Genomic DNA, 20,672 nt, shown 5'->3' with positions numbered 1-20,672 from the left:
TTTCTTTTTCTAGTACATACTGTATGAGCACAGGGAAATGAAGTGATTTTTGTATACAAAAATAAATATATACATGCATACACATTATATACTCAGTATGTATGTGTGTGTGTATATGTGTATATATATATATATACCACCTAGAGAAAGGTCCTACTGGAGGACCGAAACGTCGGTTTTTGTGTCTTCTATCAAATATAGAAAATGTATGATTTACTTACCTGCGTGCTGTCCCTTGATGTCGTGTTGCAACCGGTATCGTATGATATATATATATATATATATACAGTGGTCAACAAATCACCCAAAATCTACTCGCCACCTAGTACCAAACGTGTGCTGCTTGTGCAAAAAGGCGCTCGCCACGATGTTAAATCCACTCGCCCGGGGCGAGCAAATGTATAGGTTTGTCGAACACTGTATATATATATATATATATATATTACATTTTAAGTTATGGTGGGTGAAAAAGGCGACAAAACCCTCCACCGTTAGCATATAGCCAATAAAGAATATCACTTGTGAGCACATTCACATGTCTCAGACAGCTTTTCAACCATTATCACCTAGCATACAGTGCTCCCACTGCAGCAAGGGATTCTGTGAAATGACATGCAAATGAGCACACAATGTGTCACCTTTTGCTTGGAATATCCATTCACATGGAGCCCATTTAAGCTGATGCATCGCCGTTCACACATCTTTTAAACACAGCATGGGACTAGCAAAGCAAGTACAAACCACTCGCAGTGTTTTAATTTATCTTGACTGATACCTACTGTCCTACAACTTTATTATCTGTTTCTGGTTAATGATTGTATCATAATTACATTGCACACAAAGAACAAATAAAATAAGTATGATTGAAAAATGTACCGGTAGATTGTGAAAGACCCACCCACAGTTATTACAATCTGTATCTGACACACACACACACACACACACACACACACACACACACACACACACACACACCTCAACAAAGCTTGCCCGAAAGAAAAAAAAGACTATTACTGTCGACAACTACCTACATGCAATCTGTAAACATACCAGTAGATTACTTTTGGTCATAGTACAGACTAACCTGTGAACTGCTACTGTATTAGCATAATTTACCAACTGTTACAGAAATCTGCCTACATGTCTGGCTTCTCCTTGTACTCCAGTCCTCACTGTTCATTTGCCAAATGTCTTGCTTTTGGCAAAAACATTTGTTTCAATACACGGCATAGTTGCTTCAGAACTTTTCATATAAAGATACATTCACATTACGGAACAGAGGGCTCTAATGGCAGTGATCTGTATGCCAGGAGTTAGTACTGTACTGGAAATCTTTTAGGGGGCTTTTACTGCCCTTATCTCGGTCTTCTCCCTCTACTTTCTTCTATCCTATTTCCACTTGGTCCTATGATGGGGAGAGATGTGAGTAAATCTAGGTACGTGATCACCGGGATAGATATAATGCTGCAACTCCCCCCTCCCACCCTCCAATATCTGAACCAGGGAGTCCCCTGAAGCTCTGGTTACCCCAGATTCCTGAGCTGTTTATAGTTTTCTCTTGTGCCCATTTTCACGCATTTTAGTTCTGTCTGGTACCAGTTGGGTCTGCCCCCTTAATTCTTGCTCTGCCGGAGGTCACAGGCTCACGTGGCAGCGAATGGGTTAAGAGTAAGGCAGAAAGGTCATGCAACATGCGTGAGGGGGAGCTGCACAGCTGCTATCGAGTAATCCGGCTCTGCATAAATAGCCAGGCATCGTAAACTGATGGACAGAAGTGCAGAGCTTTGCCACCCCACAGATCCTTCTCTTGTACACGGCTCGCTCGTAACTTGTAACCTTGTGAAAATCAAATCAAATCAGCTTTATTGGCATGACGAAAGAACATTTCAGTATTGCCAAAGCGTGAATAATAGGGGGTGGGGGACAATAATTACACGAATACTAGGGGGTAGGGTATAATGATTGCATGGTATATGGGTAACGGTTTCACACAGGCATGTGGGGGTTAGTGGACGTCTCTCAGCTTGTGGCAGGTGCTGATATAGTGTGCAGCCAGTTCTGCTGTGGTTTCATCTTCTCCCAGGAGGATCGCTATTTGTTGGTTCTCCTCTCATATTCTCTTCTCCGGGGCTTCCAGTTCTGTCTGTGTCTGCCTGTTTCTATTTCTAGGCTGTGGGTACTTATTCTGTACTGGCCCAGGGTCTGTCTCTGTTTTGGGTCTTTTACCTTCAGTAGGTAGGGTGCCAGAGTGTATTCTCTCTGTAGGCTATGGTAGGTTTCCAGCTGCCATACAGAAAGATGGGTGTGATGATGCTGTTGAATATTTTCATCCAGATTCTTATTGGTGGTTTGAGGTGGTACATCTGTTTCCTTATTGCATAAAATGCTCTGCGGGCCTTCTCCTTCAGTGTATTTATGGCCAGGTTGAATTTCCCTGATGAGCTGATTATCTTTCACTGTATTCTTTTGTGGCAATGTCCTACATATTCCCAGAGGGAACGCATGCAAATAAGGATAATACCCAAGGAACAGGGCATCAGTTCGCCATTTAATGCCAACACCTATTTTAATGTGCATATGGTGTTAATGGCTCACATTTCTGGGATTTTCTAGACCACTCTTGCCCAGGATTGTGACCAATCAGAAAGCTTGGTTCCTGAATGTTCTACGTCGGTAACTTTTATAGTTCATCATTCAGAGATATTGCACATTTTTACCATTTCTTAAGCCACTAATGATTTTATTAAATTGCTAACAATTAAGAATATTTTAGACGCATTTCTTTCAAGATATGGGACCCTGCTTTGTAAGAATAATTCGGGTCTCCAATCCCAGCTCTAAAATACCAGATAGTTCCAATGATGTTACCATATTGAACTGCTCATTCCACATTTCATCGTTTCAGCTCCCTTTTTTTCCCCTCCCATATGTATCTTACAGAATGTCTGGCCTCTGTTCAATGTGCTCTGAAACAGTCGTCTGAATGTAAAAGATTTCAAAGCTGGTGGCACTGCTATCTAATGTATAACCTTGCGATAGTTGAGGTTCAGAGGCTGAACCCTGGCTGTGATCCTCATACCAGCACCATCAACGTGTCCCTTTAGTGTCAGCTGGAGCTGTAAAAATATAATAAACTAGCTGAGAGACCCGGCGTTGCCCGGGATGTAATGTTCCCGTTCCTCTCTCTCCTCCCCCCTCTCTCTGTTTGTCCCCCATTCACATCAATCCAGTCCCCCCCCCTCCCTCCCTCCTTTACAGCTTCATGTAGCGTGTGTGCGTCAGTCACTGTGTGTTTGGTCGCGCGTCAGTGAGTCTGAGGCAGAAACACAAACACACACAGACTGACTGACGCACACACAGTCAGTGTGTGCCTCAGTCAGTGTGTGCGCGTCAGTCAGTGTGTGCGTGCGTGCGGCAGTCAGTCAGTGTGTGCGCGCGGGGCGTCAAAGGCAGGGGGGGCGTCAAAGGCGGGGGGGGGGCGTCAAAGGGAGGGGGGGGGCGTCAAAGGGAGGGGGGGGGGCGTCAAAGGGAGGGGGGGGGGCGTCAAAGGGAGGGGGGGGGCGTCAAAGGGAGGGGGGGGCGTCAAAGGGAGGGGGGGGGGCGTCAAAGGGAGGGGGGGGGCGTCAAAGGGAGGGGGGGGCGTCAAAGGGAGGGGGGGGCGTCAAAGGGAGGGGGGGGCGTCAAAGGGAGGGGGGGGCGTCAAAGGGAGAGGGGGGGGCGTCAAAGGGAGGGGGGGGGGCGTCAAAGGGAGGGGGGGGCGTCAAAGGGAGGGGGGGGCGTCAAAGGGAGGGGGGGGGGCGTCAAAGGGAGGGGGGGGGGCGTCAAAGGGAGGGGGGGGGGCGTCAAAGGGAGGGGGGGGGCGTCAAAGGGAGGGGGGGGGGGCGTCAAAGGGAGGGGGGGGGCGTCAAAGGGAGAGGGGGGGCGTCAAAGGGAGGGGGGGGGGCGTCAAAGGGGGGGGGGGCGTCAAAGGGAGGGGGGGGCGTCAAAGGGAGAGGGGGGGGGCGTCAAAGGGAGAGGGGGGGGCGTCAAAGGGAGAGGGGGGGGCGTCAAAGGGAAGGGGGGGGCGTCAAAGGGAGGGGGGGGCGTCAAAGGGAGGGGGGGGGCGTCAAAGGGAGGGGGGGCGTCAAAGGGAGGGGGGGGCGTCAAAGGGAGGGGGGGGGGCGTCAAAGGGAGGGGGGGGGGCGTCAAAGGGAGGGGGGGGGGGCGTCAAAGGGAGGGGGGGGGCGTCAAAGGGAGGGGGGGGGGCGTCAAAGGGAGGGGGGGGGCGTCAAAGGGAGGGGGGGGGGCGTCAAAGGGAGGGGGGGGGCGTCAAAGGGAGGGGGGGGGCGTCAAAGGGAGAGGGGGGGCGTCAAAGGGAGGGGGGGGGGCGTCAAAGGGAGGGGGGGGCGTCAAAGGGGGAGGGGGGGGCGTCAAAGGGAGAGGGGGGGGCGTCAAAGGGAGAGGGGGGGGCGTCAAAGGGAGGGGGGGGGCGTCAAAGGGAGGGGGGGGCGTCAAAGGGAGGGGGGGGGGCGTCAAAGGGAGGGGGGGGGCGCCTCAAAGGCATGGATTCCTCCCCCTGCATTTCCTGCAGTGGACAGGAGGGGGGGGGCAGTGGACAGGAGGGGGGGGGCAGTGGACAGGAGGGGGGGGGGGCAGTGGACAGGAGGGGGGGGGGCAGTGGACAGGAGGGGGGGGCAGTGGACAGGAGGGGGGGGGCAGTGGACAGGAGGGGGGGGCAGTGGACAGGAGGGGGGGGCAGTGGACAGGAGGGAGGGGGCAGTGGACAGGAGGGGGGGGGGCAGTGGACAGGAGGGGGGGGCAGTGGACAGGAGGGGGGGGGGCAGTGGACAGGGGGGGGGGGGGCAGTGGACAGGAGGGGGGGGCAGTGGACAGGAGGGGGGGGCAGTGGACAGGAGGGAGGGGGCAGTGGACAGGAGGGGGGGGGGGCAGTGGACAGGAGGGGGGGGCAGTGGACAGGAGGGGGGGGGGCAGTGGACAGGGGGGGGGGGGGCAGTGGACAGGAGGGGGGGGCAGTGGACAGGAGGGGGGGGGGCAGTGGACAGGAGGGGGGGGGGCAGTGGACAGGAGGGGGGGGGGCAGTGGACAGGAGGGGGGGGGCAGTGGACAGGAGGGGGGGGGGCAGTGGACAGGAGGGGGGGGGCAGTGGACAGGAGGGGGGGGGGCAGTGGACAGGAGGGGGGGGGCAGTGGACAGGAGGGGGGGGGGCAGTGGACAGGAGGGGGGGGGCAGTGGACAGGAGGGGGGGGGCAGTGGACAGGAGGGGGGGGCAGTGGACAGGAGGGGGGGGGCAGTGGACAGGAGGGAGGGGGCAGTGGAATACTTGGAATGGGCGTCAAAGGGAGGGGGGGGCGTCAAAGGGAGGGGGGGGGGGCGTCAAAGGGAGGGGGGGGGGCGTCAAAGGGAGGGGGGGGCGTCAAAGGGAGGGGGGGGTGCGTCAAAGGGAGGGGGGGGCGTCAAAGGGAGGGGGGGGGGCGTCAAAGGGAGGGGGGGGGGGCGTCAAAGGGAGGGGGGGGGCGCCTCAAAGGCATGGATTCCTCCCCCTGCATTTCCTGCAGTGGACAGGAGGGGGGGGGGCAGTGGACAGGAGGGGGGGGCAGTGGACAGGAGGGGGGGGGCAGTGGACAGGAGGGGGGGGGGCAGTGGACAGGAGGGGGGGGGCAGTGGACAGGAGGGGGGGGGCAGTGGACAGGAGGGGGGGGCAGTGGACAGGAGGGGGGGGCAGTGGACAGGAGGGGGGGGCAGTGGACAGGAGGGGGGGGCAGTGGACAGGAGGGGGGGCAGTGGACAGGAGGGAGGGGGCAGTGGACAGGAGGGGGGGCAGTGGACAGGAGGGAGGGGGCAGTGGACAGGAGGGGGGGGGCAGTGGACAGGAGGGGGGGGGCAGTGGACAGGAGGGGGGGGGCAGTGGACAGGAGGGGGGGGGCAGTGGACAGGAGGGGGGGGGGCAGTGGACAGGAGGGGGGGGGGCAGTGGACAGGAGGGGGGGGGGCAGTGGACAGGAGGGGGGGGGGGGCAGTGGACAGGAGGGGGGGGGCAGTGGACAGGAGGGGGGGGGGCAGTGGACAGGAGGGGGGGGCAGTGGACAGGAGGGGGGGGGCAGTGGACAGGAGGGGGGGGGCAGTGGACAGGAGGGGGGGGGGGCAGTGGACAGGAGGGGGGGGGCAGTGGACAGGAGGGGGGGGGGCAGTGGACAGGAGGGAGGGGGCAGTGGACAGGAGGGGGGGGCAGTGGACAGGAGGGGGGGGCAGTGGACAGGAGGGGGGGGCAGTGGACAGGAGGGGGGGCAGTGGACAGGAGGGGGGGGCAGTGGACAGGAGGGGGGGCAGTGGACAGGAGGGGGGGGGCAGTGGACAGGAGGGGGGGGCAGTGGACAGGAGGGGGGACAGGAGGGGGGACGCAGTGGACAGGAGGGGGGACGCAGTGGACAGGAGGGGGGGGGCAGTGGACAGGAGGGGGGGGCAGTGGACAGGAGGGGGGGGCAGTGGATAGGAGGGGGGGGCAGTGGACAGTGACACACACACACACACACACACACACACACACCTCAGTTGATGCGCCCTTTCTCAGTTCCGTTTGGCGCCGGAGGTGGGGAGCGACACCTACCTGTACTTCCGGGCGCCGCCACCGTCTGACTCGGCGCCGCGAGGGAGGAAGGGGGTCCGCCATCTTGCGCGCCGCGTGGCAGCTGCGGGAAGCGAGGTGATTTGGAGCGGGGAGGGGGGAGAGGTGATTTGGAGCGGGGAGAGGTGATTTGGAGCGGGGAGAGGTGATGCCGCTGGGGAGGGGGAAGAGGTGATGCCGCTGGGGAGGGGGAAGAGGTGATGCCGCTGGGGAGGGGGAAGAGGTGATGCCGCTGGGGAGGGGGAAAAGGTGATTTGGAGAGGGGAGAGAGGTGTGTGTGTGTGTGTGTGTGTGTGTGTTTTATTTATTTTTTTGGACCTTTGGCCCGTCACTCCGCCTCAGGCCAATGAGAGGTGTGGGGGGCGGGCCAAGGGGGTGGTGTGAGTGTGTGAGGCCAATGAGAGGTGTGCGGGGGCGGGCGGGCCAAGGGACCAATGAGATTGCCGCTAGGGACACCGGACATCCAGCAGGCAGGCATGCATGCAGGCAGGCAAACATACAGTGCTTTCACTAATATAGTATAAGATAATGTATTGTCTTTTAATAACTTCCATATTTGTTTTCACTTCTAGAAAATACCAGCAGATTTAACACTAGATGCCTTACTGGAAATGAATGAGTCAAAGGTGAAAGAGACCATGAAGAGATACGGAGCCGGCACAGAAGAGTGCTCCAGACTTAATGGGGCTCTCGCCTGCTTAAAGAAAATGGCACGGTCAGGTAAGGGCTTCATAACGCCCCCACCCAGCCCCCACCCCCTCTACTCCAGTGTTACAAGAAATCTTGGCAGCGATCTCATACTCTGCTCACTTCCAGGATGAAAAAAAAAAGCCACATCCTCCTATAAAAACAATGTGATTTTTCTTTCTAGTTGCCATTAGCAACACCATGTTAATTGAGTGAGATCGCGAGCAAATGACTTCTCATTATAAAAATAATTTGGCACAGCATATTATAAGGAGAAACATCACAAGTCGATTTTGTATTAATTCCTCTTTCCAGTAAGCCTCTTTTTATTCATTGTCTGTCATATACCGAGGTTGCATTTCATAAGCTGGAAATAGATAACATTCATTGTTTTGTTGTTTTAAACGTGATGGGTGAGGTATTCGTACATCTGGGCACAAACACTCCAATTACAAGTGACCTTTTTTCCCCCTGTCATAATTTTTCCCCCCCGTATTTTTACAGAACAGTGACCCACTGTTGTGGTGTAATGCATGCGGCTAAATCTTCTATTCTATAGATGGACTAATATTAATGACTTTTCCCATTGGTACAAAGTTACTGTAGTGGTGGCTGAAACCTCCTCAGATCTGACAAGAACAGACTGATGAAGCATGAAGCATCTGTTCTGTGTACATAATGTAGTCTGGAGACTAATTTATCACTTCTCATCCCAAACATATTTTTGCAAAGAGTGTGGGATATATTATTTGTAATAGAGACATGCATTTACTGTATAAATTGTGTCTTGTGTTACTCCTTGAATCCAGTCGAGTGGCACCTTTGTCCAATGATGGTCAATTTGTTGAAGTTGTAGCTCACAGTTTGAGTAAACCTTATAGCCACAATTTGTATCCAAGAGAAATCTGCAGAGGTGTATATCAAATCTCACATCGGAAATGCCAAAGTTTAATACACTCACCTGGAATAGATATCTAAAAACAAGAAATGTTTTTAATCATACCTAAAAACTCATCATCCATATAGTATTATATATATATTTTTTTTTTTAACAAATGTCAATCAAAGTATGACACTTCAAAAATTTGTAGAGAATAGTGAAGTGGGAAGAAGGACAAACCTGACAGCCGTTACTCAGGAAAGTGTCGAATCTGGCCTAGTATTTGTGTTAAAAATAAATATATATATATATATAATATATATATATATATATATAAATGTAAATACAACTGTATGCTCATTTGCATGTCTTAGGCAGGTCTGCAACCCTGCCTTTCACCATTATCACCCAGCACACAGCACTTTCACTACAGCAAGGGATTCTGGGAAATTACATGCAAATGAGCACACAGTGCCACTTTTTGCTTCAAAAACCATTTTTGACATGGTTCCCTATAGGCTTAAGCTTGCTGCATGGTCACAGCTTTGAGCACAGCCAGGATTAAGGTGCATACCCAGAAAACCCACCCACAGACAGCTGTTTCGACCTTAATGGGTCTCATCAGTGTGGGGTTATATATATATATATATATATATATATATTTTATTTTTTTAAATATTGTATAGATGATCTCTTTTTCTAGAAGATTGAATACAATACTGTGACTGTGTGAATGCACTGAACTTTGGGATTTGTCTGTTCAATCAAATTTCTGGATTCTTGAATTGGTATTTACAAAAGTGAGTGTATTACTCATCAGACTATCACTACCAAAACACAGTGACAGATCCCAGGTAGTATCTAGTGTCCGGAGCTCGTGGAGCTACATACACTTAATAAGGCCCCAAACTGCACCTCAGTGTGTGTGGACAGTTTGGGTGGGTATAGCTGTTAATCACTGCAGGAGCTTCCAAAGACATTGCACAATGTCATTCCACTGTGGATGCAAAGCATTATGGGGTGACTTTGGAAACTGCTGCCGTAATTGACAGCTATACCACCCCCACTAAGGTGCAGTTTGGGGCCTTTCCTTAGTTCACCGTCTCCCCATAGGCTCAGAAACCCACTAACTGGGATCCGCCATTATTTATTTTGTTTAGTATACCCCTTGGAGACACCCATTCGGGTTTGCAGACCCCCTTTTGATTTAGGGTCACATTCTAGAATACACAAGTGTTCCTTGAAAATAAACTGTTTCCTTTGATTAAATATGAACATAACATTGTCTACATTTTTTACTTTTGTGTAATGTAAAATGTGTGTGTGTATATATATATATATATTATAATATAATAATTTTCCAAATGTGACAGTGGTAAAACTGCCCTACTATACATTTCATCAGCAGATAAAAGGAACTGCCTGCTGCTCTTCATACATAGGAAACAATTCCTTGTATATTTCTGAAGTCTTTTGCCGCTAAAGAGCCCTATAGTATAAAAGTAGTTGGTTATAAAAACCCACCATCCATCCATGAATCCTGCATTCGATGATCTCTGAGGCCCATATTTACTAAGACATTTTGTCTTCACTTGAATGCACCACCCGATGTCGGAAGCTGTGTTATGGGGTTTTAGCACTGCTCGGTAAATGTAATATGAGCATCAACCCGAGACAATCCAATATATATATAAATACATATTCTTACCAATTTAAGTTAGAAATATTTGAATAAGCATTTAACAAAACTGGCTTTACACCTACTAAATGTCTGTTCGATTAAGCAGCATTTATTTTAGGGGCAAAAAGTCGGCATGCACATTTACAAGAAGATATTTCCATAATGCAGAAGCGTGACATGGGCAAATCTTTGTATGTAGTGTAAAGATTTAGTAGCCATGTTTGTAATAGATTGGGATGACTTTTTTTTAACGCATTGAATGCCTCTTAATACAGCTTCCACAACATATTGTAATGTTTGTAAACATTGTGAAGCGATGCACACCTGGTTGGCGCTATAACATTTTTAAAATATACGTACATAAATATACATATGGTAACTGAGCTAGTGGTATTAAAGCAAGATTCAGAAACGCCAGTGGTCTGTCTTACAATGATAGGTTGTCCTTGTTTGATTTCAGGCGGGGACATGAAGGATACATTGTGGAACCCTCCTGAGATCCGCAGAGAGAGCTCTTCCCAGCTCCCCTCTGACTCTTCGTTTCCAAAGGCCAACAGCCACCAGCCGCGGTCCATATCCGTGTCTGCCATCCCTATGTCAGAATCCCTCGCCTCCAGCCAAGGACCCTATATTTATGCAGATAGCTTGCAGGATCCCTTCTCCTCCCCATCGCTCAGCAACAGGCTAACATTGAGGAATCCCCATGGGTTTTCAATCACCCCACCCACCACCCCACAGCTCAAGAGGGCAATACAGCTGAAGCCACCCCGGACGCCACCCCCACCCAGCCGCAAAGTCTTTCAGCAGCTGCTGCCCAACTTCTCAACACTCAAAAGGAGCAAGTCTCACGAGTCGCAGCTCGGTAACAGGATAGACGAAGTACCTTCTCTTAAGTAAGTGGCTTTTCTCCTCGTGATTTTGGTGAGTGTGCTGAACCTTTTTGTATGAAGGATGGCAGAGTAGAGACACTCATTTATGGAATTGTGACGTGTCCCCAAAAGGATTGTTCCACAATGAGAGCAAAAAAAAACCAAAGCTGTTTATTGGAATAAGAATATGGAGCAAAGACTAGTAATGCCTCACTCGTAATCAATCAAAGGAGTCTATTAACTAAAGTATCTGGGGGGGGGGAATGGTTAAAAACCGACAGCATATTTATCAGAGAAAAGGAATGCAATTTAATAATTTTTCCTTTGAGAAATCTGATGCAAAGAAAATCTGTCAGGTGAGTGGTACAGACAAAACAACTGTTAATACATCTACCATCTAAATCTGCATGTGTATACAAAGTGCACAAACAGGGGCTCCCAAACGTTTCTTCATCATGAACAAGTTGCTTAATGTTACTAATAATTTGTATGCCCACCACACTTACAATCGGGTGTGTTCATCAATATGTTTGTGTATACTCGTAACATATTTCAAAATCACTGGACTTGAATATAAGATCAGCCTCCAGTAATCGGAAAAGACGGCAGACTGCATGAGAGAGCTGTATGAAATGAATTTTGGAGACCACCACTATGGCCTTAAGGGACCCCTTGTGATCTAAAGATCACAGTTTAGGATCCAGTGGCTTAAATGATGTCACCCATTCTCGTGGCTGTGTGCAGCGTCATCCATAAAAACATCATAGTGAGACATTGTCTGCTATACTGATCTTCTCGCCTTGGTTGCCTGCAGTACTACCTACAGGTAACAAGGCCAGTAGCTTGGTAGTGGAGATGCACTGATGTAGTTATAGTTTGCTTCTTACTATCTGGAGGTCTTAAAGCAGCATTTCATTCAAAATCCTGTTTTTCTTTTGTTTGTTTTTAAACAGATCAGTTGAGTAGTATTAGGTAATACTCTGTGCTGATTTTTAATATACAGTATTAATAATTCCTTGGGTTGCTTTAGCAGCTATTTAGACATTCACAGCACTTCATTATTGCGTGCCCTGGAAAGCAGGATATTTGCTGACTTGTGTAGCTTAGATGATTGCATTGGTGTATATGTAAAAAACTGCTGCATTTATTAAGGTAAAACTAAAATGGGCTAGAGGAATTGCCGCTTTAACTTGATGAAATGCGGCTGATGTCTTTGCGTTATTTTGCTTTTCTTACTAGGGTTGCTAGGTGGCTTCTCCAAAAATACTGGACACAATGGTGAAAGGTGCGACACGCTCGAGACACACACACACCTCTTTCCGTTCCATGCAGTTTCCTCCTCTCCTTGGCCCCACCCCCAGGCTCCTGACACCTTCTCCTGATTGGCTGGATTAGCCAGCAACAGCCAATCAGGATAGTTGAAGCTGCCTAGCCCCCAAGCAACAGCCCTGCTTGGGGAAATCCCGCGGTACCCCAAGCTGGTCAGGCCACTATGTCTACAGAGGTCATACTGGGTACACACATACATGTCCAGAATTACCTCAATTTTTTTACTGGACAGAATGTCCAAATACAGGACAGACCGGTTCAATACCGGACACCTGGCAACCCGATTTCTTACCTCCTCACATACTTCACTAGTTCTATGTTTTGAAGAAATAAATATTCAAATTATTATTTTTATTATTTTTTGTTTAAACTCAGCCCTGATTGCTTCAAATTTGAAATTGTTTCTTGCCTCTATTAGATACAACCCCTAACCAGCCTGCTTATAGGTGTTCTATATTCTGCGATAAATAGCATTGTACTTTTGACAGTCGGGACTGTTGGTATGAAACACGCCTTAAATGATTAAACAACCATTACAAAGGTAAACTACAGAGGTGCAAAAATCACTCACCCATATCCGCTGGTGCTATATATTTAAGCAGAGGCTGGTGATTGTGGTTAAGGTTTCTCGTACATGACATATGGGGATTTCCTTCACTGCATGAGCAGAGGGCATCAGCTTTGTGGCAACTTCACACGATACATTTCATGTTTTTAAGGTGTTATAATATCAATCTGCTGAGGGACAGTCACTATACAGGGTAACATAGTAATGGATATATATATATATATATATATATATATATATATATATATATATATATATATATATATATATATATATAAAAAATGTGTGTGTGTGTGTGTGTGTGTGTATATATGTGTAGAAACACACTCTGAAACGCTTGGTTTCACTTTCCATAAAGTTTTTTTTTTTTTTTTAACCCGTAAAATCATGTTTCTTTGCAAAAAATAATAATAATAATATTGTGCATTTGTATCATCCAAAGTCACATACAATTCCCTTGTTTGCAGCCGGTACATTAGAACAGTTGGGCGCAAACTTTTTTCCCTGCGCCCCCCCTGCCGGCTGTCCCCTCACTCCCGCGCCCCCCCCCCCAACCCCAACTTACCCGCGCTCCGGCATAATGTGGCAACGTGATGTCACATGACCTCGCGGCGTCATTTTGACGCGGCGTTGCCATGGCGACGCAGCGAGGAAGCCGCCGGAGCCACGGTATGTAAGGTTTACAGAGGCCCTGCAGCTCCCCCGGCACTTAATTTAAGTGCCTTCGGGAAGCACGCGGGGCCTCTGTAAACCGCGCGCCTCCCCGCCGGCAGTCTCGCGCCCCCCCTGGGGGTCACGCCCCACAGTTTGCGCACCGCTGCATTAGAACATGCTACAGGACTCTCCAGCTACAATTAGGTTAAATCTTTAGACCCTTCTGGCTAAATTTGATCCCTTTGCTAACCCGGTCACTGTTCCTCACACCCTGCTCTGTTTCAGGTCACCCAAGCAGTGCTCTGCAGACCTGTACCCTTCCACCAGTTGTTCCACTCAGTCTAGTACAATCACTGTTCCTCACACCCTGCTCTGTTTCAGGTCACCCAAGCAGTGGTCTGCAGACTTGTACCCTTCCACCAGTTGTTCCACTCAGTCTAGTACAATCACTGATCCTCAGGGATTCTGAGAGAAGCCATTTAGTTTTTCATACAATTTTGTATCACTGAAAACTGTGGAGCTAAAAGTCCCGGAATTACTTGGTGTATCTGGGCTCGGTATTTGTTTTCAGCAGAAAATGTGTGTTTTTCGGTGTAGTATTATGAAGTTTTTTTGTCTGTACTGATGCTCAATATCATGATTTGTTAGAATAACACAACTGTACAACGAACTCAAGAAAAACATTCATTAAAACATAGTGGGAAATCTATTCTCCACTGAGTGGAGTTAACTTTCAATTGTATATGGCGCAGGCCAATCTTTTAAAGCAAGGTGATGCGGTGCCCTTTTTCCATGGTGAGCGCCTTGAGTATAATTCATTTGTCTATTCATTATAAATGTTCCCACTCTCAAGGCTTGGTCAGACTTCTTTATATTATTCACGCATTGTCCTTACACTGACTGACCACATTGTCTACACAGTTACGTTAACGGCCTAGTGTGCCTACTGCTTGGTTTACTTACACCCCCTTAACAAACTGAGACGACACAGTTTTGTGGAAGTAAAAATGGTCACAGCTTTATTGTTTTAACAATACCTGCAAATAACTGTCAGCCATAATCTTAGTCCTTTGTCATCCCTATTCTCGGTATCTTCCGGCGGGGGGAGCCCTCCTCCACCCGCCCTAATCTACCGTCCACCAGGAGAGACACTCTCCGCCGCGAGAGACACTCTCCACGGCCCCTGTCTACCGTTACTGGGAGAGACACTCTCCACCGCGAGAGACACTCTCCACGGCCCCTAGGTCCCCCTTATCAGAGCCGCCTGGGCCTACCCGCATAGGATAGAGCCCAGCTGCCTAAGATTGGTGCCAGGGGTACAGCGACCGACCGCCTGCGTCGGCGCCTCCAGCCCGCACAATCTTTTCAGGGGAACCGTTACCTGGCGGCCCATCCGCATCGGGTGGAGCCCCATTTCGGGTATTCACGGTGTCCCTACGATGACTGGCCTGACAGTTCCGCCACCCGGAGGACCCAGTAAGGCCACTTACTGGGGACTCACCCCACACCCCAAGCTGTGACCCTAAACCCTGACTGCTGCTCGCTTGCAAAGGCGTACGCATGTTATTAATAAAATATCGAGGGGCCCCCGCTGTGAAGACAGAAAACATGTTAGTAGATTATCTACTTACTCGCCTGCCGGCCCCTAATGTACCCCTTTGAGCATTCGATTGTGCCTCTGAAGCTGCTGGGTGCCCAGAGTAACAGCCGAAAAGGCTGCCTCTATGTCAATTTTACCAATAGTGCTCCCTCCCCGTATGTCTTAATTACCTGAATATAATTATATATATATATTTATTTATTTTTTGCACCCGGGGAAATCATTAACTGAGCAATAGGGGGGGTGTGTGAATGGGCCCACCATACGTCCCAATTTTATCCCCTTTAACTCACGCCCCCACTGGTGTGTGAAAAACCCCCCTTCTAAACCCTCCTCCAAGAAAAACCCACCTTCTCCCGGTCGGGGTACCCCTTTAGCCAACGGCCCACACCGCTAAGGCTGAACGGTGTTAGCGCCTTCCCTCTCCCCTGGCTCCGGTTGCCCAGGGCCTTTGAAGCACTTCTTGACGGGGTGGCTACCCCCGCACCGGCTACACACATGCCTAAACTTGCAACCCGCCCCCAGCTTGCAGTGTTTATCATTAAACGCCCAACACTCCCTTTTATTGCCCCTGCTTGTTGAATCACTCCCAGGCCGATCGCCTGGACCCTTGGGAAAGGTGGCGTCGCCCCCCTGCTTACCCCGTCCCACTAACTTCATCCACAATTCCATGTCCATCTTCCCCAAACTCAACCGTGTATCCCCCTGCCACCTATGCCTGAACTGCTCATCATAATCCCGCCACGCTGACCCCTCGTGTTCGTCATGTATGTTCTGTATCACACTCATGTATCTCATCACATTATGCAATTCTTTGGGATGTTTTGAAAGGAAACAGTCCCCGAACACAATGAAACCCATAACCCAGTTTGCGTTACTCCTCACTACCTGCCCTTTCTCGCCTGCCTCTCGCGCGCGTTGCCTCTCTGCTCGCCCCTTTACAGACAGCTTGAACATATCCACATACTTCCTGTTACCTATGTCTCTCTGTGTTCTCCTTGGCAGGTGTGTGTACAGGGGGCTAGTTTCAACTGCAAACGAATCCTCCCCGCTGTGGGTGGAAGTCGCCCCTTTGTCTTTGCGCGCTTTGCGTTTTCCCTTATCTGTCCTACTCCGCTTTGCCGCCTTGCTCAACGCCTCTACCTGTTTCCTTATGCGCTTTACCCCTGGGGTCTCGTCGCTGTCTGCGCCGCTGCTTGTGCCTGACTCGCTGCTCTCTCTTGCGCTCTCACTATCCTCACTGTCTGACCCCTGGGACTCACAGTCCGACCCTGACCTAACCGACCCCCCATCACTAACGTCCCCATCAACATCATCCTCATTACATTCCTATGCTGAATTTTCATGCTCACCTGATCCTGCGGCTTGTGCACCTGGGTGACCGGTCCTCGGTCTTTTGGCAGCTGCACGGCTCCTGTTTCTGCTCCCCGGATCGGCGCCGCTTCCCAGCGCCATTGGTGCCGGCGCATCCGCCTGGGGAGGTGCCCGGGGCACTGGGTATGGCGCGTAGGGGGCAGGTTCATACGGCGCAGGGGCGTAGTGCGTGTGATTTGCCGGTGCGTACGGGGGGGCTTGGGACGCGTGGGCGTAAGGCGCTTGGGGGTAAGGCGCTTGGGGGTAAAGCGCTTGGGGGTAAGGCGCTTGGGGTAAGGCGCTTGGGGGTAAGGCGCTTGGGGGTAAGGCGCCAGGAGCGCCGGGGGTGGCTCTGCCGCGCTGGTGGGCTGGCTCGGGCCGGCCCTGGGGGGGGGGGTCTGGTCAGCAGGGGGGGGGTGTTATGTATAGCAGGGGGGGCGATGTGCTGTGCAGCGGAAGGGGGGGGGGCAGGCCAGCAGTGGGAGCTTTGCTAACAGCTGCAGGGGGAGGGTGGCTGGGGGCTGGAGGGGCCGTTTTTGCAGGGATGGGGGGGGCCATGCCAGCAGGGGGAGCGGGGACTGGAGCTGCAGGGTGATGGCTAAAGTCCTCTCCCATGAGGGGGGGTAGAACAGCCCTCCCTTCCCTGCTCTGCTGTGAGCAGGCACGGGAGTGAGGCTGGGGGGCGGAGCCAGCCTGCCGGGCTGATTCCCTTCCTCTCCGGCTGGGAGAGGAGCTGTGAGGGGGCTGGGAGCGAGGCTGGGCCGCCTGCTTCCCTCTCCGGCTGGGAGAGGAGCTGGGAGGGGGCTGGGCCGCCTGCTTCCCTCTACGGCTGGGAGAGGAGCTGGGAGGGGGCTGGGCCGCCTGCTTCCCTCTCCGGGTGGGAGAGGGCTTCAGCTGTTCCTGCTCGGGCCACTGCTTCCGTGGGGCCGCCGGGCGCGATGTCCTGCGATCAGCTGCCTGAGCCTGGATGCGCCTCGTGCTGCTGGGGTCCATGCTGCTATCGGGAGACACGCTCACAGGGACCTGCAGGGAGAGAAGAAAACAGAGTCAGTGAGTAGCTTTTGCGAGCGCAGGGTTTAAATAGCCCGCCCCATTAGCCCCTCCCCTTGTTGATTCGCGCGCAAATCCACCAAGCCTCGTGGTGGGGGGAAGGAAAAGAAGGCACGTTAAGTACCCCCTGGAGGCACGGGCCATTATGGGCGCGACGGCCCCATTTTGGGACCTCTGCTTCTTCTTAACAGCAGGCATAACTTCAGATGTACCGTGAATGTGATGTGTAAATGCACATTTAATCCCTTCTCTAATTGTCGCTGAATCATCACAGTATAAAGTAAAGACACTGAATAAAACAAAGTAAAAGCCAGCTAACCCGCTCCCGCTCCCGCTCCCGCTCCCACCCCCCAAAAAAATACTATATTGGGGTATTATGTGATGGTGATATTTAAGATGGCTTGTCCTTCTCCTTCATAAAGACTAAGCCACTTTATAATTCCACTGGTCTCTCTGCTGGATATTTATGTAAATAGAAGCCCATGAGGTATGACCGTAGTAGCAAGAACAAGTGAAATGTTTGAGCAGAGTATTTGATCACTACAAAACCCTTTGATACCTATATTAATGAAACAATATTTGTTTCTCTTTCCTTGATGCATTATGTACATATTACATATTATTATTTTTTTACAGTATGTTTCAGAACTTTTGGATGATGTGTGCCGCAAATACATTGACATGCTGTACCAGCGGGTTTCATTCTAGAACAATCGTTGTTCTTCATTCTTGGTACATATGTAGTATATGACAGAGCAGAAGGCATGCTGTACCTAGTTAAAACCACCTAGGGCCTCATTCAGAGAAGGTTCATAAAAAAAATTACTGGACCATTTAAATCACCCTTTTTATGAGCGTTGCTATCACGGTATTCAGAAAGCCTTCATTACCTGTCATAGCAAAATTCACAAAACGGGTGATAAGCCGGTGATCTGATGAACGACCCTCTGAAAAGGCCTTACTCTTGTATCTGCTGCAGAGAGAGCTGCTCTGAGAAAGACGTCTCTCCCTGTGCAAATATCGCCCGAAATTTATGTGTATACATTTTAATTTTGTTAATAGTTTAGATGAGCAGGGGGTCTCCTGAGCTGAACCGCATTGGTTTCAGCCTAGGGGACCCCCTACTTCCCCAGATACAGGCCCCGTTATGGGGTGCCGGTATCTCCTATGCATTTTATTCCCATGGTCACGTGACACAGACATTTAAATGCATAGGAGATACTGGCCCCCCCATAACGGGGCCTGAATCTCGGGAAGTAGGGGGTCCCTGAGGCTATCCGCTATGGTAATGAAGTTTACTGTAAATGCATTTTTATTGCACAGGATTCATGTCAGGGGTCTCTGGTGCTAATATTAATGGATATCAGCTCCAGAGATTCCTGGCATCAATCCTATGCATCTCGCCGCTTCTCTGCAGGTTTCCAACACCTTTAAGCCAAATTTTTCTGGCGTGAGAATTTTGTGATAAAATCACCATTCTAGAGCGGTGATAGGCGTTCATAGCCAAATCACTGCTACTAGAATTGCACGAGTTTATGAACATGCCAAAAAGTGGTGATAATGGCTTATCACCGCTGCCTCTGTGATTTTTTTTATGACCAATTTTTTTTGAGCAATTCGGTCTTTTATCACCCACTTATCACTGCTTACCGAATAGCAGTAGGCATTTTGGGTGATAAGTGCTTGATAAGTGGCTTATGAACGCTTTCTGAATGGGGCCCCTAGTCACTGGTGGTTTCAGAACGCTATCTTCCCCCTTTTCTCACTAGTACTTAGTTCCCCCCAAACGCTGTCACTTACCCTGTGCCCGTTTCCAGGACGGAGGCGGGTGCAATGAGAAGCTTGAGTGCTGGCTCAGATGCCTGCCCACTACAAGTATCTGCACATGGGCCACAGGTTCGCCATCACTGTTTTTAGAGCATGTTTTTTAAAAGCAAGTGTATATGTATCCCCTTTCCTGCCTTATATTGCAATGCATCCCTCCAGCAGATAAGAAACTAACATTGTTGGAATAGTGGACCCCATTTCCTTTTCCAGTGTATCTTTTGAAATGCTTAGCAGTACATTATTCTCTTTGATGCAGTCATTTGTAAAGTGTTTCTTGTTTTCTCTGCTGTTTTGCAGGTTCGGTAAGCAGCTGAGTTGAGCTTGTGTGGATGGCCACTTTGGGTATTCAAGACCATGAGAGAAGTTCCACATCCTCCTAAGGGTCGCACCTACATTCTGTGAAATAACCACTTCAAATTGTAGAGAGCGAATTATTTCGAATAAGGCCAAGTAGTGTTCATGGTCATCGCTGTAGTTTTGCAAAATATTATATAACATGTTTAAATGCTACATAATGCTTATTTTTTTATATATATATATTATTTTTTAGAACACTGTGACCATACTTGAACTTAAAACTTCATGTGTACATATCCATCTTGCGCTTTTCTCTTACCCTATTCACATGTTTTTCATTAGGATTTACAAATTGGAGAGCAGCAGATGCTTTTATACTCTGGGATTAGCCAAAGCAAAGTACATTATTATATGACTCCAGCACTGAAGCGGTTGTGATGTTAATATTTTGCACCATAGCCAAATTAATTAATAAAGTGGCTTCTCATACATTTCTGTACATGAGGGGGAAAATATGCCAGTTTTTAATATTGGACTTTTGGTGGTTACGTTTTTGTGCCATGTTTTTTTTTTTTTTTTCTTCCTCTGTTACATTAATTTACATTTTTGAGGTAGTGAAAATATTGCTGAAATTAACAAGGTTCAGCTCTGTAGACCCCCTGAGAGAGAGATATACAATGAGCATATGAAGGTAGGTGCAGGTCCCATAAGCAATACATAAAAGTACTATACTGTGTAGCACGAAATCAGGAGACCGCACTCAGGCATATGCAGATAAAACAGTTGTACTGAAAACAAGGCACAAAGTCCTTGTTTTCAATACAACTGTTTTATCTGCTTATGCCCGAGTGCTGTCTCCTGATTTTGTGCTACACGGTATACACTTATATATACTTGTACTTTTATATAATATATATATATATATATATATATATGCATGCATACATACACACACACACAGACAAACATTTTTAAATTACTATTACACTACACATTACATTTAATTACACATTTCTCCCACAGAAATAAGTGGAATCACATAGATATCAAATTAATGTTACTTCTACATTGTAGTGTTAAGTGGGCAACAGATGTATATTTTATTATTAAATTTTCCCATCTTTTTTTTTGTTTTATTTTTAAGATGCTCCTCAAGGATCCCCACAGATGGTACGGAGAGATATAGGACTCTCGGTAACACATAGGTACGATGCAACAAAGCACCAACATCTAGTATTATGGAGAAGTAGAGCTTC

The 20,672-nt window shown here is 49.4% G+C and overlaps 1 protein-coding gene across 2 annotated transcripts in view; it reads left to right on the top strand.

Annotated features, from left to right (window-relative positions):
* Positions 1–20,672, top strand: part of KSR1 (kinase suppressor of ras 1) — a 176,332-nt gene that overhangs the window by 112,459 nt on the left and 43,201 nt on the right. For both annotated transcript variants that reach the window (XM_075590024.1, XM_075590023.1), the window contains exons 3-6: positions 7,194–7,341; positions 10,330–10,762; positions 19,417–19,421; positions 20,561–20,621. In XM_075590024.1, coding sequence (XP_075446139.1) covers positions 7,194–7,341; positions 10,330–10,762; positions 19,417–19,421; positions 20,561–20,621 — 647 coding nt within the window. The remainder of the gene's footprint in view (positions 1–7,193; positions 7,342–10,329; positions 10,763–19,416; positions 19,422–20,560; positions 20,622–20,672) is intronic.

This window comes from Ascaphus truei, chromosome 3 (genome assembly GCF_040206685.1).
Source record: "Ascaphus truei isolate aAscTru1 chromosome 3, aAscTru1.hap1, whole genome shotgun sequence".
In the NCBI taxonomy this organism is placed as follows: domain Eukaryota; kingdom Metazoa; phylum Chordata; class Amphibia; order Anura; family Ascaphidae; genus Ascaphus; species Ascaphus truei.
This window is presented reverse-complemented; position numbering and strand designations above follow the sequence as displayed.